General features: G+C 34.9%; 1 protein-coding gene and 1 long non-coding RNA gene across 2 annotated transcripts; one reads left to right on the forward strand and one right to left on the reverse strand.

Annotated features, from left to right (window-relative positions):
- Positions 1-768: 768 nt before the first annotated feature.
- Positions 769-27,861, forward strand: LOC132272884 (uncharacterized). Its single transcript, XM_059773961.1, has 7 exons — positions 769-1,145; positions 18,256-18,965; positions 19,129-19,290; positions 19,511-20,647; positions 24,729-25,508; positions 25,652-25,816; positions 26,663-27,861. The coding sequence occupies exons 1-7, from the start codon at positions 769-771 to the stop codon at positions 27,859-27,861; spliced, it is 4,530 nt and encodes a 1,509-aa protein (XP_059629944.1).
- LOC132274447 (uncharacterized) lies at positions 21,426-22,439 on the reverse strand. The gene is made up of 2 exons (XR_009470424.1): positions 22,143-22,439; positions 21,426-21,642 (listed from the first exon to the last, which is right to left on the reverse strand). It is a non-coding gene; the product is annotated as an uncharacterized LOC132274447 (long non-coding RNA).
- Positions 27,862-27,912: the final 51 nt, after the last annotated feature.

Below are 27,912 nucleotides of genomic sequence, written 5' to 3' on the forward strand. Positions count from 1 at the left end.
ACCGAATCGTGGTCACCGTTTGCTATATTTGAATTTTTCTAGCTTTGAACTCACCGGATCTGACTGCAACTGAGCAAATCACAGTTGTGTCATCCTGAAGCAAATGCCTCAGAAGCCACAATAAACAAGAATTCTCTCTAAACAAACTACAATCTCACTGATCTGGATTCAACTTCCAGAAATCAAACTGTGTACTCACAAACTTGATTGAACTAACATGGTACTGATCAGGCTCGAATCGATCTTCTTCGTCGTTTCCCATAAATGGCGCCAATTGAAGATGCAAGAAATACACCCTTTTCTCTCTCTCTAGAATTCTTACACTTCAATAGAATAAAAAATTCCCCTTCTTGTCCACCCCTCATGGTCTATTTATAGACCAATACAAATATTCTCACTAACTGATTACATTGGGCCTCTATTCAAGGGTTTTCTTCCTTTTGGGCCTGACTTTCCAATGGGCTTGATTTTCCTCAGTGGATCCTCCAAGTTCGGCCCATTCCGTGGTGCTTTTGCATGGGCCATACTTCAATTGTTCGACCCGATCTCATGCCAGCGAGCTATAACCGGCCCATGCCACTTACTGCATCCTCAACAGCCATAAATAGGGCACAAAGCCGTTAAAGAAAGGACGAGAAAAAACCCCTAAACAGAATATATACAATTATTATGAGATACGATTACAAGTACTAACTTGATCGTCAGAGGGTCCTCGACTGGCACCCCACCTGTGCCATTCGAGGTGACGTCCTTTAGTTTTGCAGGTAAATGCAGTTGTTCCGAGTCGCGAGGATTTTCGCATCAAAAAGCCTTGACGGCATTGTAATTGGCAGCGAAAATCCACATTTTGTGATCCTAGTGAAGCCCCAAGTGGCGAAACCCAGTTCATCTCTGGTGATGAACAACAGAACTGAACTGACCCAATTCCGACGAGCTCCTAGTGTCAATGAAACCAAACTCAGTTCCGGCGAGTCCCAAGTAGCAAATCCCAGTTCATATCGGCTTCTAGTCAGAGTAATTAGTGATGATGGCGTCAGGGCTCTATTTTGGGTCTTGGGTTCTCTGTGGTGGAAGCTATGTTGTGACAAGAATGAAGGTGAAGGCTTGGTGGTAGTTGTGGGTGGTGTCAATTTGTTTTTTGAAAGGTGATTATTTAGTTTGATTTGGTGTCAATTTGGTGGTGGTTGTAGGGGGTGATGATAGAAGTGGCTATAGGTGGTGAAGCTGTGATGCCGCAGGCCGGCGGTGGCAGTATATGGTGGGGGTGATTGGTGGTGGTGATATATATATGTGTGTGTTTGTGTGTGTGTATGTGTGTGATTCGGTGGAAAAAACAGGGTGTCATAATGGTGGGAAAAAATAGGGTGTTATAGTGGTGGGGAAAAAAAAAAAAAACCTAAATTGAAAAATGAAGAGAAGGTTTGAGGAAAGAGAAAAATAAGACAAATTTGGCAATTTTAGACACCAAAGATCTTTTCTGCCCTTCTCTGCAATTGCCCCTCTCTTTCTCTAAAACTCTCTTCTTGGCTGCGAAAAATTTAACAATCATGACAGAAAGGTAGAGAGAGAAAGAAGAAGGTTCATGACAGAGAGACGGGGCGGTGTGATTGTGATGGGGGTAGTTTGGTCACAAAAAAAGTTAATATGAGGTCAAAGAGTAGTATAGTCATTTAACACCTCAAAATTACTTTGGCTCCATCAAAAATTGACCTTTAGGGTGTAAGTGAAATGTTAAATTACTAATTCAAATATAAGTGAAATTTAAAATCAAAATCTTAATCTATGTGAAATATGACCTACCCACAGGGGGTCTAAGTGTAATTTACCTTTAATTTTATGATGTGTGTGAGATGTTCTATTGTTATTACTTGTATTTAATTAATTATTGGTTGTTTAATTGATTATTTGTTTTATTTTAGTTTAGTTTTAAATTAGTTGGGCTAAGTAAATGGACTATGAGTTTGTGTGTGTGGTGTAGTTATTAGGAAGGTTTTGTTGATACGTGAGTTTTGAGAGAAGAAGAAAAGAGATGGAGAAATAGAGAGAGAGAGAGAAAGAGAAGGAAGAAGAATGTGACTGGAGAAGGAAAATGAAGGTGACAATGGGTTGTCGGAGTTGGAAACGAAAACTGGAGCGATTGTAGAGAACTTTGAGTTTACTTTTCAATTCAAAAATCACAAGGCAAGTTTTAATCTATGCATCATTAGCTTGACTTTAGGGAATTTAAACAGAGGAATTAAATATGTTTCTATGCTATAGTCAGATTAAAATTAACCTATATATGTGTATATATGTGTATGTTGTTACAGAGTTCGAACTTACAAATTAATGTATGAAAACTTGGTTTTGATTCTCTAATCATGTATAATTGCTTCATATTAATAATGGGAATTAATTGAGACATAGATTCATGATTTAGGACTTATAACGATGGATTTTCAGACTTGAAACAAACCTGCTGAACTGGTTTTACAAACCAGTGCTCGAGCACTAAGGGATAATACTCAAGCACTATACTATGCTTAAGCACAGTATGAGTGATATGCTTCGAATGGCCCCGAATTGGTTTTATTAAATTCTAAGTATGTCCTAAAGCTTCGGGAACAGTGTTATAAGATTTAAATGCATAAATTGTGTTATAACTCTTACGTTTCATGATATGATCACTATAAATAATTAAATTAACTTTTAAGTTACAAATTAATTTTTTATAATGTTTAATTTGTGTAATTAAATGGACTAGTTGGATTTATGATTTTAAAAATAGTTGTTGATGTACTTATAATTGACAAGCATGATTTATGGCTGTGATTATATGTTATACCATTGCTAAATATAGTCTGATGGATTTAATGTATGTTTGAGATGGGATCATTAAGATACCTAATAAGGTAGGCTCTTTGATATTTTAATGATTAGATGAGCTGGCTAATAAGTCAAGACATTCTACATTGTGCTATTGTTAGATATGGCTTTATTGATGATGTTATTAAGTATATATATGTGTGAGCCATAATACGAGCTTGATGTCTCAACATAAGTGGTTAAGACTGAGGCATATATTGTCGAAGATGAGTAGCTGGATATAAGAGATGTGTGGGCCCTGGTAGTACAGGGACTTTTGACCATCTGGTGTGTGATTTTTCTTAAGATACCCTCTATCTGGTTGAGACTGCCCTATATCTCAGTGAACGTCTTAGTGTGTATATTTATGTATCGACTATATAGTTATTGTATAAGTTTGGCTAAGGATGTATCGTTTATCGGTTCTCTGATTAAGTTATAGTAGAAAGGACTTGCTCGTGGGGCTAACCCATTATTTATTTTTCAAGTCCATGCTAGTTCCAGACTTAGAGGTTGTTCGTGCTGATCAGAGAGCATCCATATTCACTCGTTCGGAATATCGATGTAGGACATTATCTCAGTTTTCATTTATTGTTTAAACTCGGTTTATCTAGACTTCATTATTATTTTCGTTTTTAGATTTTTATTTAGGGGTCCATGTAATTTGGATTCCTGAGTTGTACTTTGGAGGTTTACAATAATTATGGGGAATTATTTATTATTGAATTTATTTGGAGTATTGACAATAGAGGATAACTAATTATTATTTAGTTTTCATTCAATATTAGTATTTATTTTATTATTTATCTATTTGCATTACGTGCTTGTTTTAAATATTAATTGTTTGATATCCTCCGGTCTTCGGTTGCGCACTTGATCAACCCATGCCTAAAAACTGGGAGTATCACATCCCTAGAGACGACGAGCCAAGATTGAACAATATGAAACTTGGAACGACTCATTTACAGCCCAAGAAAAATCTTGAGACGGGGTGGATCGACCAGTAATTTCATATTGGGTGTAAGGCTGTAAACGAGCCGAGCCAAGCCAAGCTTTGGGGAGTTTAGGGTTAACTCGTCATAGCCAAAAGGATGCTTGAGATCGACTGAAGCTTGATCGAGCCTTGACCACCTTTGATAGAGATTAGCTTGGCAGTACTCGGACGAGCTTTAGCTTGGCTTGATTGCTCAATTATTCATATAAAAAAATTCTACATATATATATATATATATATATATATATATATATATATATATCCATTGATCTTAGCTCGCATATCAATCTTCCCTCAGTATTTGTTTTCCAAAGGTTCACAATTAAAAACCCCTCCCTATTGTAGCCGTTCCATTATTGTCATCGTGGGTCGCTTGAGGGGTGGGGGTGGTTATGGAAAGAAGACTAAATAATGGAGTAATGCTTAAACTTTGGACGAGATAACGGTGTATGGGAAGAAGCCTAAAGTTTCAGTGGGTCATCCTTAGGCCGGTTTGTGTAATGATCAATTTTTGTTTAGTGCTGAGGGTGCTGTTCCGTATGGAGCCCAGCATGGGGATTTTGGTTTTTAGACTCTTCTCCATCGCAATCTTTTGCGACGCAGTTGGTGCTTTTGGTTGGGAATGCTTAGATTCAAGTTACTGAATCCCACTGATCTTTTGTTTTTCTATCTTAGTGGTGGGTTTTGTGGGCTTCGTGTTCTATTGGGTTGTTTTGCTTTGGTTTGTTTGTGTTTTGGTGTTTCTTTGTAGATGTCGCAGAGCTTGATTTTGCCAAAAAAAAAAAAAGAAAAAGAAAAAGGAATAGACTTGAGAATTAATGAATACGCTGTGTTTGATTTATTTTTAAAAGAGAAATAATATAACAAATTGGATTAGGTTAGTCTGGATTATTAGTAGGGCTGCAAGTTGGGTTGGCCCAACCCAACCCAACCTTAACCCGAATCGGGTTGGGTTGAGCCACCCGAATTATATTCAACATGGTTTATGATTATAACCCAGCCCGAATATTTTTGGACGGGTTGGGTCGGGTTGACGGGTTGAAAACTTTTTTTTTTTAATTTTTTTGTTTTTGGAAATTTATATATATATATATTATATATTTGATTATATTATTATTAAAAACAAATTATATATATATATATATATATATATTATATTTTATTTAGGGCAAATCATTTTAGCCTTCCCCAATCGCCTCTCTCTGAACTTGCCTCCCCCCCCCTCTCTCTCTCTCTCTCTCTCTGTGCAACAACTGCAAACTACAAAAACTTCAAAGCTCATATATTTCAGTTTCATCTATCTACAACAATCAAAAGTTCAAAACCCATATCGGCATATCATTTCAGATTGTTCAAAAAATCAAAAACCAAATCTTTCAGTTTCCATCGCCTTCCAGATCGGGTTCGCCGTTCGCCGTCGGCAAAGCTTCAACCGCTGTCTCTCAACTCTCAACCATTTCAGATCGTTCAAAAAATCAAAACCCAGATCTTTTAGTTTTCATCGCTCGCTGTTCCAGTTCGCCGTTCGCAAGCTTCAACTGCTGTCTCTCAACTCTCAAGCTTGCCCCCCTCTCTATCTCTGCAACTGCTACCTTGAATGTATGGGGACGGTACACAGAAAGAGAAAGAGAGAGAGAAAGAAGAGAGAGGAGAGAGAACGGAGGAAAAAAAAAAGAGAAAAAAAAATTTATTTTTTTTTTTTATTTTTGGGTTTTGGGTTGGGTTCGGGTTGAACCCGAGTCCAACCCGAATATGTCTGGGTTTTGACAAAACTCAACCCGAACATGAACCCGATTTGTAAACTTAAAGTCCAAATTTTAAATTCTCGAGTTGGCCTTGGGTTGGGCTGGGTTAACCCGCCAAAGTTGCAGCCCTAATTATTAGGTTTGGGCTTAAAATAAATTCAAATGGTTAAAATACCTATTATGGCACATAAAAATATGAAAATGTATGTATACGTATATCTGTGTGTGTGTGTGTGTGTGTGTGTGTGTGTGCATATGTGTGTTTGCGCGCACTTGCGCGCGCATGCGCTCACGAGTTCAAAACGAACCTGAAGTGAACTTGTTCACGAATGTAAATGAGTTGAGTGGGGTGTTGTTTGAGCTCGGCTCGTTTGATAAAGTAACTCAATAATTTTATTTAAACTCGGTTCATTTAGTAAAATTGACATGAATCAAGCTGAACCCGAGTAGTTCGCGACTCAACTAAAGTAAAATTAATAAATAAAATGCATTCATTTTTAATAACAGAATTTTCACAAGGTGGATATATCTGAGAAAATCCTTTATAAAGAAAAAACAAACATTTCTTAACTCATGATCAGTGAAAGCATAAAATAAGAGGCATAATAGATATAAGCATTATATTTGAATTGTTTTGTCTATTTCACTCAAATGACTCCTCAAATTAAAGTTTTTATAAGCTATTGGGATATTGCATATAAATTTTTTTACCATTTTGTGATTCACTATGAATAAGAGGTCTTTTTAAAGGGATTTTACAAAATTTTGGGAAGCTCACATGTTATTTTTTTAGCGATTTTCAACTTGATATATATTTTTTAAAAAAATCAATACATATCAATATTTTTCACTTAAAATCAAAATCATACAAATTATGTGCCCATGATGTTGCAAAAATCGAGTATCTTCTATTTTTTCTTCCTAATTGATGTTTACACGCTCATCAAGAAATTATTTGTACTCAAGAAGAATTGAACGTTAGACCTGATATTTTATCAGACACCAGAGTCAAAATTGTCAAATGACTTGCTCACTTGAACTACCCTTGAATTAAATTAAATATCTTTTATTGTTAATAAATAATGATGCAAGGATAAATTACTACTTATATTCATTTTTTTTGACATATAATCTAATGATAAGGAGGTTTAATTATTCATTCAAAAAATATATTCGGTTCGAATCAAATACCTCATCATTAAATCTTTAATATATTTTTTCTACGTTGTCGCAGGTGCATTAATTGGTGTAAATGAAACCCCATTTTTTCACTTTTGAAAAAAAAAAAAAAAAAATTGGCTCAATTTAACCATCTACACACCAAACTAGGCCTAAAAACTATTAAGATCCCATTCTTGAAAAGTAAAAACAAATTTATTAATACTTTTCAAGGATATGTTTATAATTTCTAGTCAAAGTCTAATTAATTTAACAGAGTTAATTTTACTCCGTCAAATTAATTAAAACACAAATTTATAATTCTCAAAATAGGTCTTAATGAATTATAACACCAATTATTTACAGAGAGTATGAAACTGACTATGATTTGTGTTTGATGGTATTCAGGGATCACTTATTCGGTTGACATTGGACTGAATCTTGAACTAAAATCTTGGACTAAACAATTTACTCTCATTTTGCATTTTTTGACATAGGTAGTAAAATATATATTTTTTATTTATTTTATATAGACTGTTTTTCTCAATTTTTACACAAAGATTAAAGACTGCCATTATGATATCCTTTAGTTTGATGATGATTTGAGTAAGAGGAAGTAATATTGAAACAAAATTTAAGCAGATAATTTGCACCAGCACATAAATTTGTATAGGAAGTAAGAACTATGTATTATTTATATTCATATATTTAACTGGAATTACTTTTTGTCAACATGACACTGCATTCTGGGGATACGAGTGGACCGAGTGGTAAAACAAATGTCTTTCAAGGAATCAGTCAAAGCTCATTACCTGAAACGTTATCAATCCTTCTCTATTGGTTCATCTTATCTATCAATCATGATGGTTGTTGCAGGAAAGGACTGCTAGGCTTTCCTCCTGTTGAAGAAATTCGGACGCTGATTGACCAGGGGTTGTTAGAACCATATTTGATTTACAAGTTTGAAGGGCAATTCCGACATCAGCATGATTTTTTGATTAATATAGAATTGTTTGAAGGGCAATTCCCACATCAACATGATTTTTTTGTTTAATATAAAATTATTTTACTTAATTCAATTAAAGTAGCAAGTAAAATTTTTAAGAATTAATTACAGTCGCACCTTCAACCACATATGAAAGTTGAACAATCACACCCATACCAAATTTAACCAATGATCAATTGGCCATAGTGAATTAACATTGTTGCCGCATGTGAGTTAATCAATTTAAATACGAATAATAAAATTAGTTTTTTAACCTTTTTTTACAAGTCATTTATTGAACCAAAGTACCCTTTTTCTCTCCACCTGTGGTCCCCATCTCTCTGTACGACGCCATCACCACCAAGATCAATTACCCCTTCTCCATTATCTCTCTCATATCTCTTTTTTCCTTTCTCCATTATCTGCATGTAAACAAATCAATATTTATATCAATGACCTTAAATAAGTTATTAAATAATATTTATTTTAATTCTATTTAAGATTTAATGTTGGGAAAAAAGAAAGTAAATGTTGGTATTTATTGATACTCAATCTATATATACACATAGGTGTATTGTGAGAATAATAATAATAATTATTATTATAATTTAAGTGTTTATATGTGTGTGTGTGTATATATATATATATATATATACACGATCATCCCACGGAGGGAAAAAAGTGTTAAACAGTCACTTTTATCCTGGCGACTGCAAACAGCAGTCACACACACAGACACACACACATATATAATAAAATGTGATAGCAAATGCTGCTAACACTACGATTTCATGACTTGGTACCAAGTTTACGGTCCCTCAAGTTTGATTTTTGCAACCAAGCAAGAAAGATGTGGCATCTTCAAGACTACGTACGTCCATGAATTAAGGCTACCAAACGCATTCTCACATTGAATAAAATAGTCACCTGTCACAATAATTGATGCTACATTTCTTCAACTCAAGTTGCGAAGTTCTAGTTTGTTTATACGTAACTTGTATTTCCAATAGTGTTCTGAAAGCGAAAATAAGAAGTCATATTGGGTGTCACAATCACAGTGACATGCATGGTCCAAAACCACCATAGAGGTGCAGTTAAATCATCTTCATTGAAGAAGAAATAACTGAAATTTGGAACTTAACTAATGGTTATAGACCCCTTTTCTTTAAATTTTCTTATGGTAATTATAACAAGGCCAAGTACGCATGCACACAGTCCCATTAAAATGCTCGTCTCAAGATCTTGTGCGTGTGTTTTTATTTTTCTTTTTTAGTCTCACAATAAATGGTGTCCAACAATGGCACTTGTTACTAGGTAATGAAGAAAATTTTAAATTTAAAAATAAAAATAAAAATTGTGCTTTCAAGAATAACACAAAATGGAACCATGGCGGTTTATTTTTATTTTTATTTTTTTTTAACTGTGAGTTTGCCCGACTCTTAATTAACAAGAATTGTTCTCTCTTTATTTCTGTCACTATCCAATTTGTGTCGGCGCCATCGACTCTTTCCAAAGCAGACTCTTACACGGTCTTTGTTTTATTGTTCCACTTGCGTGTTTGTTGACTCTTTCCAAAGCAGACTCTTACACGGTCTTTGTTTAATTGTTCCACTTGCGTGTTCGTTGACTTGGCAAATTTACACCAATAATTTCCATTGAAAATTCAACAAAAGTCGGATGCTAAATTGGTCCCATTTCATGCCATCATCGGACTTCATTGCTTCGGTCTAATGCATTGACAAGAGTTCAGAGTATTCGGCTTTAAAATCATTTCTTATATATATATATATATATATATAGTACTACATTAAACTAGAGGAAGTACATTATGAGACGAGCAATGAGCCTTCCTAAAATTTCACTGCTGTCTTTGTTGCTAGTACTGGTGATGCTGTTGGCAGCAACTGCAGCAGCAACATCCCTTGCCAAGCCGGGCTGTCCAAGTAGCTGTGGCAACCTCACCATTCCATTCCCGTTCGGCACACGCGAGGGCTGTTGGGATTTATATGCCCTGGCATAGCAAATTCCTATCTGGATTGTATTGACATATGTTTCTGACATATCTGAAATATTTATGATTTATATAATTGGTGAATTCAATGTATTATGTTTCGATTCACTATGAAATTGATAGTGTCCAGTTAATTACAAGAAATATTTATATATATGTATGTGATGACAATCAGTGCATGATATATAAATAGTAATTATAAATTGTTCATAGTCGGTAATTATGGATGGACTCATAATTAATTAAGACTTGAACTGGATCCGCGTTAGGTTGAGATATATTGCGAGAGCCGTCGTATGCAATTACTCCCTATCACTGTCATGGCATTTGACTCTTAAGCATGAGAAAAGTATAGACTCTTTTATTAATTAATAATTACTTTGATTTGTTCGGCGGATTCTTCGGGATCCTTAGACCGACACTTTGGGTAGTTATGTAATTAATAGTTAGAGGGTTATATTTTCAATATTTGCATCATTGCTACTTGTATTTATTTTGTATTGATTATGGTTGATCACAAAGTAAATTCGAAGGCCTTCGTGTGTTTTTAGACAAAATGATTTATTATATATTTATTTATTTAAATTATTATTTTTGTCAAACAAATGTTTTATTGTGATCGAACCAGAAATAATCAAAGGTACCAAAATAAATATATTAATTAAGTAGTCGGATTGATGGCTATATTTATCCGATAACTAATTATGCATAGAGGGGTCAAAGTGCAATATTGACTTAGAGGTTATTTATTATTTAATTGGAGTTCAATTAATTTCTTTTAGTGGAGTAGAAATTAATTTATGAATTAATTGAATTGGGTCCATGGACCGGGCCAATTATTAATTCATTGTAGCCAATAAAACAATAGGCCCAATGGATTCTCACTCATAGCCCAACTTGATATTGGAATCATATTAGATTTGAGACATATGAATTAGAGATGGAGAAGGATTTGTTGTTTCCTTTTCTTTATTTTTATGTTGCCTATAAATATAAATGGTCTATGTATATTTTAGGGGGTGATTTTTATGAGAAGGAAAAAGGAATAAATTTTCTCTCTCTAGAAAATTAGGGTTTATGTTCTCATCTAATGGAGGCTCCCACAAGCCTAGTTTTCCAAGGTCATTCAAGGAGGCTTATGAGTGATTTCTAAAGGCAAGACCATTACCAAGAAGATGGAGATCCATGGAAAAGATGTCTAGCAAAAGGGATCTACAATAAGTGAGAACATTCACTTTAGAGGAGAGATCTGAGGTTTACTCAAACCTTGATGTAAGTATTCAATCTTTTAGTTGAATAATACATCATATTTTATTTTTATTTTTGCATAAAACTTGTCTCTATGTGATGAATCAAGATCTATGAATCAAAATCCCTCGAAAAGTTTTTAAAACTTGCACGTTTCCCAACAGTGGTATCAGAGCATGGTTTGATTCATTACTAGAGATCATGATTTTATGAAAATCATCATTCATGGATCCAAAATTATATTCATATATATTTTTATTGATGTATGTTGATGTATGATTTAATATGTTGATATATATTGATACATAATGATGTATGAATAATTGTGAATGAATGATGATGTATGGTTGGGCCATGGATGAAGCTTATAGGTTAAATTAATGTAATTTTATCTTTGGATGAATGTAATTAAGGCTTTGATTTAGCCGTTTGAAAGTTCAATGATGTAATTTAATTTTTTCCATTGTATTTCAAATTGTAAATATTTTTAAAGCCATGTAATCTTCGTCAAAGGATGCTATGAAGCTTCAAGAAGGTCCAAAAGGATTAAATTATGCTTCAGTAATTTTCTGGAATTTTTCCGAATTTTTTGGAATTTTTCTGGAATTTTTTGAGGCTTAATTTAATTTTCTGGCATTTTTTCGGATTTTTTGGAATTTTTCGGCGTTTTTCCGGTGGCCGGAGCTTCGCCGGCGGCGAGAAGGGGCGTCGGAGGTGGCCCGGATCAGGTGTGGCGTCAAGGAGGTGAGCCTGGCGCGTGTTCCACACGCGCCAGGAGAGTGCACATGCTGGCGCGTGCATTGCACGCGCCAGCCAAGGGAGCTTGATCTCCACGCGCGTGAAGGCGCGTGGAGGCGCGTCCCACGCGCCCCAGGCGCGTGGGAGCGCGTGAGTGTGCATTCCACGCGCCCCAGGCGCGTGCCGGCGCGTGGGAGCGCGTGGGAGCACGTGCAGCTTGCCCTAGGCGCGTGCCAGCGCGTGTGAGGTCCTCCGGGCTCGTTTCAAGCGGCGTTTTGCTTCTCCTGACGCGTACAAGCTTCCTATGGGTGTTTACAGACAGTTGAAGGATGCCCGTACAGCAAGAATAGGTTTTAAATGTTAAAAGCTGAATCCATTGGCCATTTAATTTGCTTTATCTGTCATTTATTGTTGTATGTGATGCATGAAATAATTAATTGCTAATTATTATTGTTCATGCATTGGATCCATGATATTTATTTAAATGGCTTGATTTATATTAGTTAAATTATGAAAATTAATTGGATTTGATTACTAATTAATTAGAGGGCACTTATTGGGAAACGAAAAATTATTTTTATAAATTATTTTTGAAGTGTGCCTCAAGTTAAATATTAGTGAATCGTTTAAAGTCCAAATATTTTCTAAATTTAATTGGATTAAAATCAAGACGTTTTGCATACATTATATCATGTAAATGAATAAAATGAAAACCCTGATTATGAATGATTAAAAATTGAGTGGGAGCGGGGATTTTTATACATTGCCCCATGGCCTTCGTTATTAAAACCATTGTACTTAGATCTTCAAAAATAAGGCCCCACGCATGATTTGAAGAGTCTTAATATTACAAGAATGGTTGTCTCATGAAAATAAAAATATTAAATGTTCATTGTAATTAGATCTTTAAAAATAAGTCCCTACGCATGATTTAAAGAGTCTAGATTATAATGACAACATATTTAATGTTTTATTTTTCATTAGAGCATTAATAATGTTATACACTCAATCTAAAATCAATAGTGTTAGCTCCCCAACGGAGTGGTCTACACTAGGTGATTTTAGAAAGGCTAAACATAATCGGGAGTCATTTCATATAGATAGACAAGGCATTGTCTTAAGATATATGGAGATGATGGGATTTGCCCGCCAATAGCAATAATGAACTTCGCCAACCGAATAAGTTATTGGTGTATTGGTTATTCGATTTTTCATGCAGTGGTTAAGGGACCCACATACTATTTTAATGGAAGTGCTCACCTAATAGTAAATGAATCTCAACAATAGTAATAATGAACTCCTCCAACAGGATAAGTTATTGACATATTGATTGGTTGATTTATTATGCTACAGAGTTGAGGGACCCGCATTAATTAAAAGGGATTGTTCACCAATAATGATAATGATCTCTTGTTCGATTGAGATTTATTATATTATGTGGTTAACAAACTCATTTTAATTTTAAATATGCATGACAGAATTAATAATTCACCTTGCATATTGTATGAATGCATTTATATTCAGATTAATTATGTTTAATCCAGTTTATCTACTTGCTTACATATTCTATGATATTGGACCTTATTTATAATGACTGGAAAATGAACTTAGATATTTTATTCACAACGTAAGGGTACAAAATGTGTTTATTACTCCTATACCTATCTCTTTTACTTTGAGATACCAAATTTGACATTAATGCTTTTAATAAATTAGATAAGGCAAATGATATGACTTGGTGCAATATTCTAGAGTTTAGCTCGAATATACTCCAAAGCTAACATTTGTATTATTTTATTTTCTTCAAGCATCATATTAAATGTCAATGAGATATTTTGGTGAGATTAAATAGAGCATATGCCTAAGTACTGTGTCAAATTTAAATACCATCAAGATAGCCTGATGAACTCCAGTTTGAAATCAAATTTTGGAAAATGATTGTTTATTATTTAAAAATTAGCTGGAGATCAATAAGGCTGACTTGGGTGGTAAGTTTCAAGTTGACATGATTATTGCCTTGTTACCAAACTCATTCGACTCTGTTAGAGTGAACTAAATAAGGAATCAGTTTGAGTTCACACTCGCTGATATTCTTATAGAATTGGTAACAGAAGAAGGGATAATCAAGAGTATGGGCGTTCCTATCAATCTAACCTAGTCTATACCATCTTCTTCTAGGCCCAAGTGGATGGGCAAAGCAAAGAAGAAGGATGATAATAGGACTAGGCTAGCACAAAACATAGGTATCTAAAAGGTTAAAGGGAATAAGGCAGTGTATGTTGAGGGCGAATGAAACTGTTTCTTTTGCCGTTAACTAAGACACTAAAGGACAAACTGTCTAAGCAATGACGTGGCATAAGAAAATATATATTTAATCATTGAGCCATGTTATGTGGTTGTATCTATTGATTCCTGATGGATAGATTCTGGAGCCACTAAACATGTTTGCAATTTATTGTAAGGATTTCAGGAATCCAGAAGCCTTGATGATATGGGTATATATTTATCTTTTGACCTGATGCCAAGGTTGTAACTAAGTCAGTGGGAGTATTACATCTGAAAATAGAGAGTATGAGGATATTAGTATTAGAGAACTATTTTTATGCACAGAAGTTAGACGCTATCTTATTCTTGTTTCACTTGTGGTTTATAAAAACTGTGTTGCTATTTTGTAAAACTGGTTTTATAAAATTGAATAGATATGCGATTACTTCTGGTGCATTGAAAAATGGTTAATATATTATAATCACAAGCTCTTAAGATTTGCAGGATGTAGAAACTAATGTTGCATCTTCTAGATTAAATGTTAAGAGAACATTTGTTATTCCTGACTCATTGTATTTTTGGTGTCTATTTTTGGGTTGTAATCAATCAAAATGAGATTTAAAGATTGGTTAAAGAAGGTTTATTACCTAGTGAGGCAGAGGAGCCTAAACCAAACTTGTGAATCTTGTTTTGAAGGATAGATAACTCTAAGGGCTTAATCAGCCAAATGAAATAGACATAAAGAACAATTGGAGTCGGTACACACGTACACGTGTAGTCTTATGAACATCCAATCAAGATTACTCACGTTTTGGATAAATTTACCTGTTGCGACACAAGTCTTATACTTTTGGTATATTCCGAGAGGGTCAAGACTGATGTGGAGCTCAGATTAGGTAAACTTATCAAGACACTTCGATCTGATCGAGTATTTGAGTATTTCTTGGGATAGTGCAAAGACTATATGGTCAATGAGGGTGTTGTGTACCAGTTTTCCGCAATTGACGCTAAATTAATTTAGGTGTCAAATAGGAATAACAGAATTCCACTTAACATGGTTAGGTCTATGATTAGTAATGCCACATTATCTCTTTCATTTAAGAGTTTAGCGTTAATGGCATCGATGCGCATTATGAACTGCATTCCATCTTAGTCTGTCTCAAGGATACCGTTGAGCTGTGTTTTTGACTAAATATTAGTTTGAATCATATGCACATATGGGGTAGTCTTGCACACGTGCGTTTGATATGGACAAGTAAGTTGGAATCAGATCATAGGCATGCTAGATTTGTTAGCTACTCTAAATGTCACTAGGATGGATTATTTTATGATCTCAAAGATAAAAGTTGATTGTTTTCACTCACTGTTTATCTATAGGGGAATCATATTATGAATCACATACCTAGTAGCATAATGTTAGAGAACTTGGTATGAGTACCAGATGTACTACATGTGAACACACTTATTATAGAGATTGAGAATAATATATGAATTCCCTATTGATGCGTTAGCATCATCTACTACACAGATTCTTGCATCGGTACATTGATGTAGTGGGAGGATTATCATCCAATTCGACAGAATCATGTTTTTAGGTGAGACCATTATGGACATCCCTGTTAAACATGAGTTGGACCCAGTAAGCTACACGAAAGCGTGAACCGATGTGGATACAGATCGTTTTGATGAGTTACTATGAAATCAGAGTTGGAATCTATGTATTCTAATAAATTCTGGGATCTTGTAGAACTTTCTAGTAGGGTGATTCCTATGGAAGGCAAGTTAATCTACAAAAAGATACCAGAAGATTTCTTAGTGAATAAATCATGAGTGTACAAGGGAATGTCATTATTTTTCTTAATTCTATATATTGATGACATCCTACTCATTTATAATGACGTGGAAGTTTTGTCATCAATTAAAAGGTAGTTGTTCAATTACTTTTAAATGAAGGAATTTCAAGATGTAAGCTATATTCCTAGGATCAAGCTTTTGCAAGATCAGGTTAAAAGGAAAATAGGCTTATCTTAATAATCCTACATTGATAAAGTTTTGACCAGGTTTGGTATGCATAACTCAAAGAATGAGTTCTTGCTTTATTGATATGGATGGCTCTCTCTAGTAAGTAGTTTTTCAAGACTATCAAAGGAGATTGAGCAAATGAGACTGGAACAATATGTTTCGGCATATGAGAGTCTCATATATGCCATGGTCTATACCAAACAGGACATCCGCTACATAGTAGGGATAGTCAGTAGAGATCAGTCCAATACTGGACTTGACAACTGGTCTATTGTGAAAAATATCATTAAGTACCTAAGGAGAATCAATGATATCATATTCATTTATGGATGTGATGATATGGTCCTAGTCAGGTATGCTAGTTCTGATTTTCAATCAGAAGTAGATACTATGAGGTTCATGACTCAGTGTAAGTTCACTTAATAGAAAGGAGATCAGTTGGTAGATTGTTAAGCAGATTTCAACTGCTGACTCAAACCTAAAAGTGGCAATATAAGCCTATTGGTTTGATCTCACTGATTTAGAGGTTGTGGAGCATACTAGCTTGCCTATCGAGCTATATTGCGACAATAGTGCAGAAGTAGTCCAAACCAATTACCCAAGGTTCCATAGATGAACAAAATACACTGATAGGAAGTATCATGTTCTATATGATATTGTCCGGCAAGAAAATGTACTTATAACTAGAACATTGCATTGGAACACAACTTTGTTGATCCATTATCAAAGGTGTCATTGATCAATAATTTTGATCATCATCTGGATAACATTGGAGTTAGGTGCAATTTGAATTGGCTATGAGGGCAAGTGGGAGCTGTTGGGATTTATATGCCCTGGCATAGCAAATTCCTATCTGGATTGTATTGACATATGATCCTGACATATCTGAAATATTTATGATTTATATAATTGGTGAATTCAATGTATTATGTTTCGATTCACTATGAAATTGATAGTGTCCAGTTAATTACAAGAAATATTTATATATATGTATGTGATGACAATCAGTGCATGATATATAAATAGTAATTATAAATTGTTCATAGTCGGTAATTATGGATGGACTCATAATTAATTAAGACTTGAACTGGATCCGCGTTAGGTTGAGATATATTGCGAGAGCCGTCGTATGCAATTACTCCCTATCACTGTCATGGCATTTGACTCTTAAGCATGAGAAAAGTATAGACTCTTTTATTAATTAATAATTACTTTGATTTGTTCGGCGGATTCTTCGGGATCCTTAGACCGACACTTTGGGTAGTTATGTAATTAATAGTTAGAGGGTTATATTTTCAATATTTGCATCATTGCTACTTGTATTTATTTTGTATTGATTATGGTTGATCACAAAGTAAATTCGAAGGCCTTCGTGTGTTTTTAGACAAAATGATTTATTATATATTTATTTATTTAAATTATTATTTTTGTCAAACAAATGTTTTATTGTGATCGAACCAGAAATAATCAAAGGTACCAAAATAAATATATTAATTAAGTAGTCGGATTGATGGCTATATTTATCCGATAACTAATTATGCATAGAGGGGTCAAAGTGCAATATTGACTTAGAGGTTATTTATTATTTAATTGGAGTTCAATTAATTTCTTTTAGTGGAGTAGAAATTAATTTATGAATTAATTGAATTGGGTCCATGGACCGGGCCAATTATTAATTCATTGTAGCCAATAAAATAATAGGCCCAATGGATTCTCACTCATAGCCCAACTTGATATTGGAATCATATTAGATTTGAGACATATGAATTAGAGATGGAGAATGATTTGTTGTTTCCTTTTCTTTATTTTTATGTTGCCTATAAATATACATGGTCTATGTATATTTTAGGGGGTGATTTTTATGAGAAGGAAAAAGGAATAAATTTTCTCTCTCTAGAAAATTAGGGTTTATGTTCTCATCTAATGGAGGCTCCCACAAGCCTAGTTTTCCAAGGTCATTCAAGGAGGCTTATGAGTGATTCCTAAAGGCAAGACCATTACCAAGAAGATGGAGATCCATGGAAAAGATGTCTAGCAAAAGGGATCTACAATAAGTGAGAACATTCACTTTAGAGGAGAGATCTGAGGTTTACTCAAACCTTGATGTAAGTATTCAATCTTTTAGTTGAATAATACATCATATTTTATTTTTATTTTTGCATAAAACTTGTCTCTATGTGATGAATCAAGATCTATGAATCAAAATCCCTCGAAAAGTTTTTAAAACTTGCACGTTTCCCAACAGTTGTTACCTCAGAAGAGCTTTCCGTGTAACCTGTAAGGACTCCAACAATCTATTTCTAGGAAACACCACCATACCTGTTATTAACATATCAGAACTCAATGGCGAGTTGCGAATCTCCAGTCAGGTAGCCGTGGTATGTTATAACCAATCGGGTGGATTGATTCGCCGCGTTCGACCATGGGTGAGAGTTCCCATATTCCCCCTCTCACACGCCAAAAACAAGTTCACAGTCATAGGTTGTGACTCCTACGCCTATGTGAGAGGTTCTCTGGGAGTTAAGTACTCCACCGGGTGCATGTCCCTGTGTGATGCTATTGATGATGTGGTCAGTGGTTCATGCTCTGGCATCGGTTGTTGCCAAACAACAATCCCAGAAGGAGTCACGGATTTTAATTTGAGCGCCAGAAGTTTCAATAACCATACAGATATTGTGGACTTCAATCCCTGCAGCTTCGCTTTTGTTGTCGAAAATGGCTTGTATAACTTTTCCAGGGTACATCTTTCCAATTTAAGCAACATTGAGAGGATGCCAATGGTGCTTGATTGGGCCATTCCCAATCAAACTTGTGCGGAAGCCAAAAGGAATATAAGCAACTACTTATGTGGGGAAAATAGCATCTGCAATGACACAAATATTAATGGTAAAGGGTATCGCTGCCATTGTTCTCAAGGTTACCAGGGGAACCCCTACCTTCCAAATGGTTGCCAAGGTATATATATTCACACATATATATATGTAATTCACTCGTAAATGTTATGACCACAAATGAAGAACAAAATCAAGAATTCGACAAAAAAGCAAACACACCACACCAACACCAGGAACACAGTAATGCTCAATTCATATATTTGTTTTGTTTATGTCGTTTACAGATATCAACGAGTGCTCAATTCCTGGACTCAATCCGTGCACGGATGTTTGTCAAAACAAAGAGGGGACTTTTACTTGTACTTGCCCAAGAGGGTATCACGGGGATGGCAGAAAAGATGGCCAAGGTTGCATTTCAAATAAATTATGGCTAAAGCTCTCTGCAGGTAAGATGGACTGAATTTTATAAACTTTAATAAAGCTTGTAACCACCTGTGTTGAACGTTTGTGAAACTCTGTTCAACTATTGAGAAACTGATCAATACATGAGTAACATGACCGTTTATTAAATTGCAATACAGTACTAGTTATTAGTTACTCAAATATGAGGCATGATTGCTTTCCTTAATTAGTTGTGGTTTAATTTGCATGTTTAATTGATTGCAGGTTTTGGGGTAACCATTGTGGTGTTAGTTGTGGGAGGTTCTTTGTCATGTTGGTGGATCAAGAGAAGGAGAAACTTCATTAAGTATAAAAAAAGATTTTTTCAGCAAAATGGTGGTTTAATGATAAAACAACAGCTCTCAGCGCTGGACAGTTCAGTTGAGAAAGCTAAAATCTTTAGCATAGAAGAGCTCAAGAACGCAACCAATGACTTCCATGAAAGTTCGATCATAGGTCGAGGAGGGTTTGGTACAGTTTACAGAGCAGTTCTACCCCAAAACAAAATAGTTGCTATCAAGAAGTCTACAAAAGTTGATCAAAGTCAAATTGAGCAATTTGTTAATGAGGTGGTTGTGCTGTCCCAAATCAACCATAGAAATGTGGTTAAACTGTTGGGCTGTTGTTTAGAGGATGAAGTCCCCTTACTTGTTTATGAATTTATCACAAATGGGACTTTATACCACCATCTCCATGAAGTACCCCAAGGATCCTCCATTCCATGGGAAATTCGTCTAAGGATAGCCAAAGAAACCGCAAGTGCGCTTTCTTATTTGCACTCAGCTGCTTCCACACCTATCATTCATAGAGACGTTAAGTCTACTAACATACTCTTAGATGATAACTTTACCACAAAAGTCTCTGACTTTGGAGCTTCAAGGTTAGTTCTATTAGATAAAACACAATTGACAACAATGGTTCAAGGAACATTTGGATATTTAGATCCTGAATATTTTCATACAGGTCATTTGTCAGAAAAAAGTGATGTCTATAGCTTTGGAGTAGTACTTGTGGAGTTACTTACAGGGAAAATGCCGCTTTCTTTTGATCGGCCAGAGAATGACAGAAATTTAGCCACATTTTTCATCTCTTCAATGAAAGAGAATCGCTTATCCTTTATTTTAGACAATCGTATTGTGAATGAGGGTAATGTAGATCAGGTACGTGAAGTTGCTAATCTTGCACAGAATTGCTTACGATTGAAGGGGGAGGAACGACCAACAATGACTGAAGTGGCAATGGAGCTTGAGGGGCTAATGCGAGTGAACAAACACCTTTGGACCAGTGTTGAAGTAAATCAAGAGGAGACCGAGTACCTGCTTGGTGAACCGTTGGATTTCAGCTGCACTAGCACTACAGCTGGTTATGATAGTTTGAGGAACCAAACCATTATACCATTAGAGCTAGATGATGGCCGTTGACTGTCATGTATAATTTCAATATGTATCACATAATCTATTAACCGAGAAGCAGAGCAAAAAGTAGTGTGTAGCGTAGAAAGAACACCATGCCAACTATATTCTTATCATTATCTTTCTTATAAAAGATTTGATCATGCAATGGTATGTTACTGCTAATAATTTCGATCTGTGACTGTTTTAAATGTCCCTCATTCTTGATTTTAGTTTCAGTTTTACCATGATAAAAAAATTCATGAGCTCAACATGTGACATGATTTACTTTGAAAGAGGTTGGGCTTTTTCCCCAAATGTAATCCAAAATGTTTGGGAAAAAACAAAGAAAGAAAGAAAGAAAATGCAAAAATGTTTGGAGCCTGCCAATTCCAGTCATTGGGCCTGCTCGTGTTAGGTTCTCCCTAGTGTTTTAGAGTTTTCTCTTTTCCCATGGATTAGTCCAATTCTGGTCTTCTGGTCTTATCTTTTTTTGTTTGTATAGCTTGTTTTTTATATATTTTTTATTATCTATTTTACTAAAATTTATTAATAATAAAGTGATTAAAAGAGTAAACCAAGGGTCTATGATCTTTGGGTTTATTTGACACAATATATATATATTTTTTTAAAAAAATAATAATAATTCAAACGGTACCTTCTACACAATGGTGGTGTTCTATTGTTTCCAGGAATGAAGTCCGGATTTCATTTCAGGGGTACAATGTGCTTGATTAAAAAAATAAATAAATAATCAAATAACATAACAAATATAGATTATTCAAATCAACAGGCAAATTGAGCATTTGGTGTTAACTGACAAGAGATTTAACAGTAAACTAGAACAAAAGAAGATGAGAGTTTAACGGGAATAACCAAAACAAACAGACAAATAATTTATTAGCTAAAAAGAATTAAACCTGACCCAGTGGCATTGCCTTAAGCATTCCAATTCAATTGTGCGAACTGCAAAAGAACATATAATTCTCAATCAACTTCAAACTATAATAAAAACAATGGACACCCAATATTATAAACCACAAATGGACCATGTAGTATCAACCAGGAACTACAAAATTCCAACAAAGTATACTTTTACATACAAATAAAGCTCCTTTTCAGTAAAACCCAATTGTTAGATATTACCTTAACTATGACAGGAACATCAATGTTATGTTAATCAAGAAGTGCGGCAAAAATCTAACCAAATAATAAAAAAAGTAGAAGAAAATTGCTAAATAAAATCAAATCAATTATTTTAACAAAAAAAAAAAAAAAAAACAGTAAAATTTAATGGCCAAATCAAAGATTAAAATTTTAGGAAACCTCGGTGGTAGGTAATTTTATTAGATAGTCGTTAGTAAGAGCTTCTACGATACTAAACAAATCGATCTTATTCAATAGACCCTGAATTCATCTAAAATAAGGGTTACTAACATAGTTAATGGGAGTTACAGAAGATGTACCTGTGTATTGGTAGCCGATTAGAAGCATCCGAAGTTGTCGCCATTGTCGTATTTCAGCCGGAGACGTCGAGCACTTTCCGTCAAAGACTCAAGCAAGACACCGGAGAGCGATTGGAGAAACAATGAACAGGCGCTTGGTATCTGAGTTTGAATATAGATTTTATTGGCTAATTGAGGGTTCATCAAAAGATTTACACCTTCAGTAATCTAACGGTTAGAAAAGATTTCAAGGAAAGCACTTTGTATTGCCGCACTTAAATTTATACGTAAATTACACTCACATGCCCTTTCAACAATGACATCCATGTGATGTGATGTGAGAAATTGTAGCCAAACATCCCTAAAAATATGAAACAAGATGATATCACCTTTTAAAATTTAATTGATTTTAGTCATAAAATATCGAACTCTTTAAAAGGACTTTTTTGTCCTTCAATCAATACAGTCACATATGGGCGGTAGATCTCACCTATCCATTCATTTCATCTCTCACACACACACTCTCCCTAACCCCTTCTCAATGAACTTTCTTAAGGCGTCCAGAGAAGAGTGAAGAGTTGACGACAGAGTCTTAGAGAATAGGCGGTAATGCGGTGAGGGTGGTGTTTTCGGTTATATGATTTTCTCAGATAGGACTGAGTCAGGAATTTTTTTAGATTAGTCTAATAAAATAACTTGTAATTGTTATTTAATTTTTTCATCAAGACAAAGGATAATAATATCAATTTGTTATGTGACAAATAAGAATTAAAAGTGTCTTTATTAACTTTATCAATATTTTGTTATGTTTTGTCCTCTGTAATTTCCTTATATATATATATAGAGAGAGAGAGAGAGAGAGAGAGTTAAATAAATAAATTGCCTACAAGAGTTTTTAATAGAAATTTGGGAGGTAAATTTTTGAGGTCTCGTTTTTGAATTGCATTTCTGACTTGAATGGTACGTACGTTATGGAGCCGATACAAATGCTCTAAAAATAAATAAATAAACCGGCTAAAAGAGACAGCTTCTTCTTCATCATCAGACAAGTCATGAAAATATTATATTAACCAATAAATTGATTAGAGTTTGGGGAGTAAAGCCATATTTGATCAAAGGCATGAAAATATTATATTAACCACTAAATTGATTGGAGTTTGGGGAGTAGAGTCATATTTGATCAAAGAAATAAATTGGCTAATTTTATTGAAGGATCCATATCCCCCACCTAACAAACCTTGATTCCTAGTAGACTTGTTAAAATTCACATCGATTCGAAAATATTATTATTATAAGCTCCTTGAGTTGCTTTATAAACCGAGTCTTTCCCAATATGTAAATGTCTTTTAAGTGCAGGTATGAAAAGTAGTTGTTCAATCACATCGATGGGGAGTTGAGATTCATCAAGTACGTGGTGAGGCAATCACCCTGTTGGTACTTACTACACAGAAACTAATTACAGTATTTGTTAATTTTGTTTAATCCAAATTGCCAATTGCATAATTGTGTTCTGGTTGATAATTTCAAGTGACGAGGCAATCACTTTCAAGTTTCAAGTGGTGTCACAATCGTTGTAGTTTTTTTTTAATTATTGTTGTTGCAATTTGCAAAGTGTACCAACATGCGCTTATACTAAATTAACTTAATCTAATTTAATTTCGCTGATCATTAATTGATTAATGGGGAAGAAGTTGTTAAGTGTCAACTTCTAAAAACTAATTTTTAGATGAGACAGAGTCGGGATCTTTTACTGTAGTGGCCCCTATAATTGTCCTCTGTAATTTATGAGTGTTATTTTCTCCTTATGAATAAATGAGTGTGAGTTTTTGGTTAATGAAAAAATAAATAAATAAATAAATTGGAGTGAAAAGAAAATGACAGAAGAAGACATGCAAAAAAATATTGAGCATTTCACACACAGATCACCAGGACCATTTCTCATTCTCATATATATATATATATATATTAAATGGTCGTTATTTCTCCTTTCATTTTCAAAACTCTGTAAGATAAAAAAAGTCAGAGCTCTCAAATCATAATGCAACTCTTATCTACATAGGAGCTTGTAATTGTCCTGTACCATCAAGTACCATATAGTTTTTTTTTTATTTTTTTATCACAGTGCATTGAATTGGTCTTCCACTGAACAACTCTATAAGATGACCAACATTGGAAGTGTTCAGCAGAACATATCATCTGATCTGAAAAATAAAGCCCCATGGACCAACATTTCTCATTCTCATATATATATATATATATATATATATATATATTAAATGGTCGTTATGTCTCCTTTCATTTTCAAAAGTCTGTAAGATAAAAAAAGTCAGAGCTCTCAAATCATAATGCAACTCTTATCTGCATAGGAGCTTGTAATTGTCCTGTACCATCAAGTACCATATAGTTTTTTTTTTTTTTTTTTATCACAGTGCATTGAATTGGTCTTCCACTGAACAACTCTATAAGATGACCAACATTGGAAGTGTTCAGCAGAACATATCATCTGATCTGAAAAATAAAGCCCCATGGACTTGAGAAAAATGCTTTTGAAACTCACCCTGGTGGGAGTCGTTTTAGCAGGCATGGCAGCACCAACAAGCGCTCAAGCCAAGCAGGGTTGCCAAGACAGCTGTGGCAACGTTAGTATCCCATATCCATTCGGCACAGAGCCAGGCTGTTACTATAGTCATGAATTTCTCATAACTTGTAACAACATTTCCAATCCTCCCAAGCCTTTCCTAACAAATAGTAGTATTGATGTCACCAACATTTCACTCCATGGTCAGCTGCAAATCTTGCAATATATAGCCTATGACTGCTACACGCAGTCGGGTAGACAGATCTCACATAACGTACCCTGGCTCAGTTTGTCCAAATTCAGTATTTCCAGTACCAAAAACAAGTTCATAGCAATTGGTTGCGACACTTACGCGACCATTCAAGCTTACCAAGGTGAGAGGAAATATGCGAGTGGGTGCATGTCCATTTGTGACAGCTTGGACTATGTTACCAACTGGTCTTGTTCTGGAATTGGTTGTTGTCAAACATTGATTCCAAAAGGAGTAAGATATTATGAAGTGACATTGGATAGCTTTTCCAATCATACAAGTGTGTGGAATTTCAGCCCCTGTAGTTATGCCTTTGTTGTTGAAGAGGATAAGTTCAACTTCTCCTCGGACTATCTTAGTGATTTAAAGAATGTAGAAAAGCTTCTAGTGGTTCTCGATTGGTCAATCGGAAATGAGACGTGTGAAGTTGCTAGAAACTCCTCTGGATACGCATGTAAAGATAATAGCAACTGTTATGAAGTTGATTATGGTTCTGGGTACCGTTGCAATTGCTCGGAGGGTTACTATGGAAACCCATACCTTCCTAATGGTTGCCAAGGTATGTTGTATACTTGTATCTATAACAGTCATTGTTGGGTATATATATATATATATATACATATACATATATGTTCATTCCTTTTCATTATATTACCTATAGTAATTTCTGTGATGATTCACTTTTCTTCTGTTGTCCTGCAGATATCAATGAATGTCATGATCAAACACTCAATGATTGTGAAAAAATTTGTGACAATACAGCCGGGAATTACACGTGTTCTTGTCCCAAGGGGTATCATGGAGATGGCAGAAAAAATGGAACTGGCTGCACTGCTGATCAACTACTGGTAATTAAGATTGTTCTGGGTAAGTATCTGAGCTTAATGCCCTAAATATAAAATATAAAAACGTTTCAAAATCTAACTAGTAAAATTTGTAGTCTTATTTTACTTGTTCCCATTAACTGCAATTCTAATGTCAGAGCAAATCGAATGAAAAAAACGTGTACCTTAATCGTTTAAAATAAAAACAATAGGGACAATCAAGGTTGTGATCGTGTGAAGGTAATAAAATCGTTTATTCTGGCTATTTTGCACGGTGACCACCGTCTGAAAGACATGGGAGGACAACTTGGGAGTTAATATACAATAACTTCTCCAAATTATTTTGTGGAGAGTTTTTTTGATGCTGACAAGTTGTGTCCATTGGAAAGTCATGTGCTGACAAGTCATCATAAGCTAACACTCACGAGTTTCAAAATATATTTATGTAGCAATTGGAGTTAAGAGGAAAACAAATTAACTGTTTTTCATCACTACATTTCAAATTTTGCAAAAAAATTTCAGTCATACGTTCGTATTAAGGGAAGTTATCTATGCAATGGTCAAGAGTAAAATTTAAAAAATGATCAAGAGTAGCTAAGATTCAAGCATATATGCCTAGATTGTTTTTCTGAGTCAAATTGTAGAACAGTGTTCCAACTTTACTTCCAAAATTAACAGTACAAAGGAATTTATCTTAGTCATAATGTTTCTTCACCAAAGCGAGAGACTTGTGTGCTTAATCCACTATTTGTTAGGATTAGTGTGACATACATTTTTCTTCTGATTTGCAGTTCTCTGAAATGTTCCAAGTTCTGGACAATCAATGACTTAACCAAATAGAAGTCTGATAATTCTTTACAATAATGAATTTTCAATATTTTAAATGCAGGTATCTCAATAAGTGTTGCTGTTCTACTTGTGGGTTTCACTTGGTTGTACTTGGGACTCAAGAAAAGAAAGCTCATTAGGCTCAAAGAGAAGTTCTTTCAGCAAAATGGTGGTTTAATGTTGCAACAGCAACTCTCTAGACGGGAAGGATCCACCGAAACAGCAACAATTTTCACAGCCGAAGAGCTTAAAAAGGCCACTGACAACTACAGTGATGACAGGATTGTAGGACGAGGAGGTTATGGTACAGTTTTCAAAGGAACTTTAACAGATAACAGAGTAGTAGCCATCAAAAAGTCCAAATTAGTAGATCAAACCCAAATAGAACAATTCATCAATGAGGTGATTGTACTCTCCCAAATCAATCACAGAAATGTGGTCAAGCTTTTGGGTTGTTGTTTAGAAACAGAAGTCCCTTTATTAGTTTATGAGTTCATCACAAACGGAACTCTCCATGACCACATACATAATGAAAGGAAGACGTCTTCACTTTCCTGCCAAACTCGTCTAAGGATAGCAGCTGAAACTGCCGGAGTGCTGTCTTATTTGCATTCTGCGGCTTCGATTCCTATCATCCATAGAGATGTCAAGCCTACAAACATACTCTTAGATGACAATTACACTGCAAAAGTGTCTGATTTTGGAGCATCAAGGTTAGTTCCCCTTGATCAAATGCAGTTATCCACATTGGTGCAAGGAACTCTTGGATACTTGGACCCTGAGTATTTGCAAACAAGTCAATTGACTGAGAAAAGCGATGTTTATAGCTTTGGGGTTGTCCTTGTGGAATTGCTAACAGGAAGGAAGGCAGTCTCATTTGATAGGCCAGAGGAGGAGAGAAATCTAGCTATTTATTTTCTTTTTGCGTTGAAAGAAGATCGTTTGTTTGAAGTTCTTGACCACAGTATTGTTTATGAAGGAAATACTGAGCAGCTCAAAGAGGTTGCTGTTCTTGCAAAGAGGTGTTTACGAGTAAATGGGGAGGAAAGACCTAGTATGAAAGAAGTAGCAATGGAACTGGAGGGACTAAGAAAGATGGAGAAACATCCATGGGTTAATGATGAATTAAATTATGAAGAAACTGAGTACCTGCTAGGTGACACGTCGGACTCTTATGGATTTGGAGTTGCGCATAAGACAATAGGTGAGTATGATAGCACGAGAGGGCATATTGTTCTGCCATTAGATGGTGGGAGGTGACTGTTTTGTCAATTGTGTATATGCGTCATCATTGAAAGTGTATACTGTGAC

The sequence above is a fragment of the Cornus florida genome, unplaced genomic scaffold (genome assembly GCF_030987335.1).
Source record: "Cornus florida cultivar Cherokee Brave unplaced genomic scaffold, ASM3098733v1 CherokeeBrave_3.0.0_Hap2_Chr09, whole genome shotgun sequence".
In the NCBI taxonomy this organism is placed as follows: domain Eukaryota; kingdom Viridiplantae; phylum Streptophyta; class Magnoliopsida; order Cornales; family Cornaceae; genus Cornus; species Cornus florida.